Source organism: Ptiloglossa arizonensis, chromosome 3, assembly GCF_051014685.1.
Source record: "Ptiloglossa arizonensis isolate GNS036 chromosome 3, iyPtiAriz1_principal, whole genome shotgun sequence".
In the NCBI taxonomy this organism is placed as follows: domain Eukaryota; kingdom Metazoa; phylum Arthropoda; class Insecta; order Hymenoptera; family Colletidae; genus Ptiloglossa; species Ptiloglossa arizonensis.
The window spans coordinates 3,929,789-3,938,077 of record NC_135050.1 but is presented as its reverse complement, the minus strand read 5'-3'; the positions used below and the strand labels follow the sequence as shown (position 1 = coordinate 3,938,077).

The following is an 8,289-nucleotide window of genomic DNA, read 5'->3' as shown; positions in this document are numbered from 1 at the left end:
ATTTAGAATCACTATGCGAATTAGGAGAAACAGGGTCCTTAAAAAAATAAAATACCTTCAAGGTGACTGAAATAGTTTATTTATTAGAAAATTAATAAGAAACATATTTTATAGTTTATGTTATTTTCATTTACAAAGTATTTCTTTGCTGTTTGAAAATATTAAAAAGCTATCAATCTGATTTCGATGTATCCGTTCACGAGAATGAAAACAATGTATGACCATTTTTCGATTTATATATTTCTTTTCAGTCTGAATGACAACCAATTAGAATCCAATATCATAGCACTGAATATTCATTGACTAAAATAAAATGTCTTCCAAACAGTTGAAAAATGTAGACAGAGCGTTACTTTCGATTGAATATACGACTTATATTGGAGTATTATGGATATAAATAAACGCTAAAATTTCTAAAAATATAATTCTACTTGTTAACATACGGCACATAAACAATGGACGAGCACAAAATTTACCAGAACGAATAATTTTGGTAGAAATCAGCAAGTGATACCAGACTTTTGAACGACAGTGTATGTAAATGCATATATACATATGTACAGAGTGCAAGGAGTATTTGTAGATAAAATTAAGAAAATAATATTATATAAAATTAGTCGCTAAACGCTTTGTTACAGAGTTATACACATATATAGTAGCCACGAAATATGTAATTACATGTTTTTTATAATTTGGTAACAATTTCCTCTTGTTAGTAATTAGTATAATAAAAAATGATTACTTACTATTTTTAATTCCTCGTTTGGAAATGTTACCCTTACGCTCGGATACAAGCTTGACATAATGAACAATGGTAGTTATATTACGTTAACTTCGTATGAAATTACTTCTGCGCGATATACCTTTTTTTATAAGCATATAAATAAAAATCGAAATATTTCAAGTGTACAATATTTATTTATAACTCTGTAACAAAGTGTTTATTGCCAAACTTTATATTATACAACATTTTTTTTTACTTTTGTCTATAGTTAGTTTATTAATGGGTTTTATTCCGCTTTGTATACAACTAATATAACAAAATACAAAGCAGGATAAACAAAATGATGTAAGAATATATTATGAAATAAAATAAGATATTAAAAAATAAAATAATAAAACCTTTTATAAAATTATACGAGTTATAATAGCTTTAATCTATTATCAAAATTTTGCAAATATATGATATTTAAAAGAGAAAAAATTTAGTTGCTGTGAATCAAGTTCTGGTAGTTCTTTTAAACAAACACGGGACATCCTTTATATACTTATACATGTATTGTATCTTTGAATATGTAAACTTTTACACGTAATCCGAAGAGGAATCGATAGGTATATGTTTAAAAAAATATCTGGTTCAATTCAAATAAAAAAAGTCCTGAAAAGTTAGTACTTGTTACTCGACTATTTTTTTCCATCTCAAATAGTATCCGCTATTGTTATAAATTTGAAGTAATTCTTTATAGAAAATGAACTATTTAAATTCAAACACCTAAGTATCTCCGTTACTTATCTGCATAAAAAACAACTATTCCGAAAAATGTAAAACAATTCGAGGTACAGAGCATAACCATATCGAGATTTCAAGGGCATCGGTGTATTTTTAAATGTAATCGTAAATTTTTTTAAATGAAACGACGGGAGGGTGTTTGAAAAATGGATAGCTCGTAAGATATTTCATACGAACGACGTAAAGAGATGGTACGGAAAATATACCGGTTATGCGAAGGTGGAACGTTCGACCTTCTGTTTGAATATAGTATGAACCTTATTAAGAGGTTTGCACCACCTCGTAATGTATGCATTCGTTAAATACGTTTCTTACCCTCCCCTGACTCCCAACACTTTTATACTATTTTTTATACGCGTAATGACGTGAGGAATCCACTGAAAAAAATTTCGATAATCTTGAATTGTCGAAAATGAAATGTTCCAAGAGAAAATCGTTTTTCAATTATTATTACGTTTGGTACATCGAACGTTTTAGTATCAACTATATCAGTTTTTGCGTAAATGTATATAAACAATAAAGACATTCAAATGTTCTCGTTTAAACGATCCATTCTGAATATTTACACACCAAAGAAATGTGTTTAAAAAACTACTTACTCGAGTCATCGAGAATCAAATTTTTAAACCGTATTTTTCCAAATTTTGCTATTGACCTTAACTGAAAATTATTGTTTACAATTATCGGTTCGTAAAGTTGAGAAAATGCAAAAATATAAATTATAAAACTGACAAAGAAACGGATATATTGTACTTGTAACTTTAAGGGAATTGATGAGTATTATCAACGAACTGTGTACTTAATATTGTTTCCAATACTAAACATTTAAAAAAATGTTCCACTTGGAAAATTTTAATGAAAACAATAGTATTCTATACATAAATCAACGTTACATTCTTCGTGCTGCATTTGTCTCGTGTGAAGCACATTTTAGAGCAGAAAACGTTTCAAGTTCTTGAAACAAAAACTTTGAAACATTTTCCTATAGCCAATAACGTATCATATCATAAAATCTGATGAAATACAAGATCATCACTCGTACGAATATCACGATACTCGACGTGTTTATTTTTGCGCGTCGTTTCTTTCTACAAACTTATTAAAAAATTAATCCGAACGAATGATTTTTTAACATATTAGAAAATACGATTCAAATATAGGATTAAATAATATTTCGTTTAATTTCTCTTTTTTCTTGCTCCTAAACGAATATAAAATTTCATCGAAATCCATTAAGTCGTTTAAATGCAATCAAGTAATTACTTTTTTTCCTCGAGAGATTATCGAATATATAAATTAGCAAAAAGAAACACAACATCTCTCAAAAACCAACTCCCGACTCCCGGCAGCTAACAGCTATCCATCTCCATTTATTTATGTACTCGGTAAAGCTTCGGTAAAGTGTACTAAATCGTTAACTTTTTTCGCGGGAAAATACCGTTTATACTAGGTTGTTCAATAAGTTTTATCGAACGACGAAACTTATTAAACAATCAATTACAGAATTTTCCCGTGAAAAAAGGACTTGCAATTCGTTCGTTGTAGGTCGGAAAGTGTAAAAGTGTTTTCCGTATAAGGGCCCTTAAAGTCTTACAATTAGCTTTGCGTATTCGGTTACGCATACCTAGGTAGCCGTCCATAAAGGCTAACTTTCACCGAACGAGCCAGGGCTGCAGCCGCGGCCGTCAAAGTACCGCGCCCAATGTCACGACGCGGCCAGAGTCGGGGCCGGAGTCGGGGCCGGAGCCGGGACCCAGTCCCCTCGTAATCGCGCCCCGTATTACGTGGCTCGCTACACAAGAAACCGGTTCACTTTTAGTAGACCGGTTACGGAAGAATCTTACCGCGCGGACGATGAATCGCTTTAGCAGAAACCGTCGATCGTTTCTTTATCAATTTCGATTAGAAAACGACCAACACCTTGCTTCGATCGAAGCTCTCTCTTCCCTCGTTTTCATCAATCAAGGATGTTGCGTTTCAAAGCTTTTGAACTGCAACGATACAACGTCCGCGCAAGCTACTAGCTTCTTGCGAATCGCGTGTCTTAACGTTCGAGAGTGTCTCTCGAATACAAAATTTAAACACGTAAAAATTACAAATTCGACGTTATATAAACGGACCTGGTTCCGTATTCCCTATCTCTCTACTTTTTTTTTCTCGATAGATTACCATCGATGTGAATTTTCAATTCGAAACAACGGTCGAGTTTTCCTCGAAGAGATAAATTTATATTTCTTTCTTTCTCGTATACATCGTGAATAAAAGAAGATAAACGTAAATTACAATCGACTCGAGCTACGAACGTAGGTGTCTTTAAAATTAGGTTATACGTAAATTGTACGCGTACGACGATATAAAGCGCTGTAGAATAAACGAATCAATCCGCGTAAGTTTTACCAATTGCGAACCGTACCATCGAACGATTTTCGAAATCTCTCCAAATTCCGAAGCGAACGTCCGGTAAAAAGAGAGTCCGACTAAGAAGATAAGGAATTGTTTTTACAATATTGGTCGACCGGCGAATTTTTTAAAGCAATTAACAAATTCGACAGCTTACGCGGATGCTAAAGACGGATGTTGGTGTGCTTTTAAACGTTTCCGTTCAATCGATACTCACTTTTTCGAATAGATCGATACCTACTATCGGTGTAGATTATATTTGCTTTTATAATAATTTAAGAATATCAATATTATTTGTAACACTGTAATATGTGAAATCATTTTATCGAAACATAGTTACATTACATGAAATAATGTTATTCTATCGAATTAAAAGTGACAAATTTTATAAAATTTTATTCCATAATGCGATCGATAAGATTTCGTTTAAATTTTTCTTTACCAAAGAGGACAGAGAAAAGGTTTATATTTACGAATATACTTAGGTATATCTTTTTATTTTAAATTTTACTTAAAATTGAATCGGGTCTTGGGACAAGAATCCAAAACATAAATATAAAGTTTCGTTAAAATTAGTTTAATCGTTTATTCGCGATCGTGTTAACGGATATACCCGCGTATGTAGATACGTGTATTCAACAAAAATTGTTTGTTTTTAGTAGCGAAGGCGTGATTAGGGGGCCTTTAAACGTATTTCCGTAAGTAAAATTTGTTCAATATTTGTCTTGATTACAATATTTACTTTCCTCGTTAGAAAATAATGATTTTATCCTCAAGTACCGATTTTGTCTTTGGTAAATCTGATCAGTTTACTAATGCTACAAAAATATATGAAAACAGGCAGTATGTAAAAAAAAAAAACGAACTAGAATAAAAAACTATTCCTCCTCATTTTTTCGTTATTATTAATTTCTCTTACCAGATAGTAAATATAATCTATTAATAGCGAAAAATGTGTATCATTGGATATATTATCTACCAATATATACAACTAATCGTTTACAATAAAATTTGTTTATTATTACTTTTCTAATAAATTGCCAATTATCTAACAAATAAAAAAAAGATTAATTTACGAATTAAGAACTACCGAATGAAAAATCTCGAGGTTTTGCAGGTAAAATTTCAAGTAGTTACCTTAAAAATTCAATGTACATCAGTATTAAACAATTTCTACCTAACCGGTAACATTCATTAGGTTATTGCAACATTATTCAAATCGATCGATACGAGTCCATTCTTTAAATCGAAAATTCATTTGTTAACGTCAATTTTGCAACTTTCTCCGCCCATAAAAAGAAAGGGTTACGGATATTGACGTAATCCTGGTTCGGTCGATAACGAAACACAGTTACTTCGTATGTATGCAAAAGCGCGCGTCGCGTCTGTGTCGCCAATTTGAAAAATATTGTTTCGAAAAAAGACGCATTTCTCCGTTACGAGAGAACGGATAAAAGTTAAGAACGTTGACATTATTTATAGCTATCTGTAGATTTTACACATTTCGACGTACTGCTTAAATTTTCGAACAATACAACAGTATTCGAGAAAAGGAATTTTTCGAATCCTCTTGAGCCAGACTGTTCCTTAACGAATCATCGTTATTCGATGTACTCGTAAAATTCGAACAGATTTATTCGAACGCCAATTCGTATTGTAAAACGAATGTGAAATCACGCGGTCCCGATACCTTGTTGCCAGCAATCGATCGCTGCTCGCTAATCGAGTCACGTAATTGGTAGAGACGACTGCAGGTGCTATAGTGACCGAGGTATGCCTTTCTTCTAAGGATTAAAAGGTTACGCGGCATTTCTACGCGCGCGACAATGTAAAACGGATACACCTATTACAAAAACACGTATTTCGAGTACGACGAATAATAATACATTTATCCGTAGAAAGATTTGGACATTGCGAGCAATTGTTATTCGGGCAACTGCGCGAATAAACGATCACCTTGCGCAAACGTTCGATCTCCAAAATGTTAATACGATTCGAAAACAATGCAGCGGGCGTATACACTTTCTTAACAATGAAAATATTTCTCGAGATGAAAGTTCTTTTCGTTTCATTACCATCCACCAATTATTTAGGTATCCACTTTTTACACATTGTCATCTCGTTTAGTATCTCTTGCCCCGTGCAATATTCAATCGAGTAAATAATACCTGTACACGTATGTCACCGTTTGTTCGTTTCTTATCATTCGTCATTCCGTTTAACATCGATCATCGTATCGCAAGAAATTGTATCAAAGATCGCGTACCGTACTTATCGTCCCCCTCCAACCGTTTCGATGGTTCTTTGCCATCTCACGATGTCGTAATTTTCTTCGCGTCGCTCGAGAAGAAGAAAAAAAAAAAAAACTTAATCGTTCTGGTTCACTTTTATTATGCAATCGTTTAAATCGGGGCCTGGAATTCGGACGCCTTTCTCCCCTGGTAACCGGGGTCGTCTGTTTTTCTCTTTTTGTTGAACCTCTTCGCAACATATTTTGCAACCCGATGCCGAGACCGGCGTCAATTTTTGATTCGCGATCAGCGCGATAGTTTCACGAACAGCTAGAAATATTCCGAACGAGTACCTATCGCGTATCGTTACCAACGAACGAATAATCTCTGTATTTTCCGAACTGCGTGAAAATGGAACAACTTGGTCCGGATTGCAAACGAATGTAAAAAACGATACGAAAGCAGTGAGTGGAAAGTGCATCGAGGACGATTGTCAAGGATCGAGAACGACGAAATGGAAACACCGTTCCTCGAAAGCTTTACCGGTTGCTGAGAATCGGGGTAGTCGTGCAAGAAGGAGAACATTGTGATACATTTGTAACGAGTTTAATTAGTCACAAACAAGTCTGCTAAAAAAATAAATAAAGTTCAGCCTGAGTCGATACCGGATCGGTAGCAGGACGCTAACGCGTTCAGAGGTAGTGCGCTGGAGCGGCGTAGGTCAGAGCTGGAGCAGCTGCTATCTTGGCGAATGGTGCGAGGGGTGCAGGATGCGCAGAGTAGGCGATAGATGCGGCTGGTGCAACGGCGAGTTTAGCTGCGGGGGCGGCGTAGTAAGCGGGAGCGTGAGCCAGAGGGGTGGCGTACTTGGCAACCGGGGCGGCGATAATCGGAGCGGAGGCGGCGTACGCGAGAGGAGCAGCGGCCACAGCTTTGACAGCAACGGCGGCTGGTTCCTTGCGAACGACTGCGTTGAATCCGTTGATAGGGTCGGCGGTGTAGTCGACGGTGCGTTTGGTTCCGTCGGCTTCGATGAGGGAGTAACTACCCTGAACGATGTCACCGTCGCGGCTCTCCTGTTGGCTCTTGGCGTCACCGGTCAGGGTGTCGTGAACGTCATAGGCGTAGCTGTACTGAGGATGAGGGTCGTAGTCGGCGTCCACAGTCTTGGCTACCACCGCCTTGGCTACGGGAGCTACAGCCACGGCCTTGGCTACGGGGGCCACAGCCAGGGGCGCTGCAGCGGCGTAGGTGAAGTGCGCGGCCGGAGCGTAGGACAGTGGAGCAGCGGCGGGCAGAATCCCGGCGTTGGCGGCAGCCACGAAGGCCAAGAAAGCGACGAACTGGAAAATGAACAGTGATCGCGTTAGGTCTTTTACCCGTCGTCCTCGAGAGGACCCTTTACCAACCTTGAACACCATTGTTGAGAGGATTTGGTTGCTTTGGATCGACCGGTGCGACTGATGATGCTAAACGTTTATTCGGTCTGCTTTATATACCGTGCGATCGGGCCACTACCATCATCCCCTCCACCAAATTGTCCAGGTTTTGCCGGACTTTGAAAGTTTGGCAGTAGATCGTATCGACCGGCCGCACTTGAACTTGGCCGGTACTGCAGTCATACGTTCACCTTCGTTCGAATTTCTTCGATCTCGGGATAGGCAGACTGGAATAGGCGAACCATAGTCTTCTCGAGTGATCGAACGAACGAACGTGTTTCTTGCCTCGGTTTTTCATCGCATGGATCTTTTAATCGCGACTAGTCGAGTTCAAAGCACTGTGAACGCTATTTCAGATATTTGCGAATGTTGCCACGGATCGTTAAAACGTTCGATCGTCAATGTTTTATCTCGTTTTCTAGAAACGATCTCGTGTACTTAAAAATTTTACAGATGAATAAATATACGAGATCCAAACAATCAGTTTTGTTCGTTACTTTTAACGATACCGTAGCTCGAATTTTAATTTAAATTCGTTCAAATTTATCGGTGCAGAATTTCTTTTCTAGATCGACGAGTACAAATCGGTCCTCGTCTTGAAACTACGGGATGCTCTTGAATAGTTACTCTGTACGAGTATGTAGGATAGTTTAGTCTTTGGGAAACGGTTTTCGATGGATCGATAATTAATAATACTCGTCGACTTTTT

At 36.9% G+C, this 8,289-nt stretch overlaps 1 protein-coding gene across 1 annotated transcript; it reads right to left on the bottom strand.

Moving 5' to 3' along the window:
* Positions 1 to 6,771: 6,771 nt before the first annotated feature.
* Cpr2 (cuticular protein 2) lies at positions 6,772 to 7,661 on the bottom strand. Its single transcript, XM_076307202.1, has 2 exons — positions 7,551 to 7,661; positions 6,772 to 7,484 (listed from the first exon to the last, which is right to left on the bottom strand). Exons 1-2 carry the CDS (start codon positions 7,560 to 7,562, stop codon positions 6,834 to 6,836), a joined length of 663 nt encoding a protein of 220 aa, XP_076163317.1. The 5' UTR covers positions 7,563 to 7,661; the 3' UTR covers positions 6,772 to 6,833.
* Between the last annotated feature and the right edge of the window lie 628 nt (positions 7,662 to 8,289).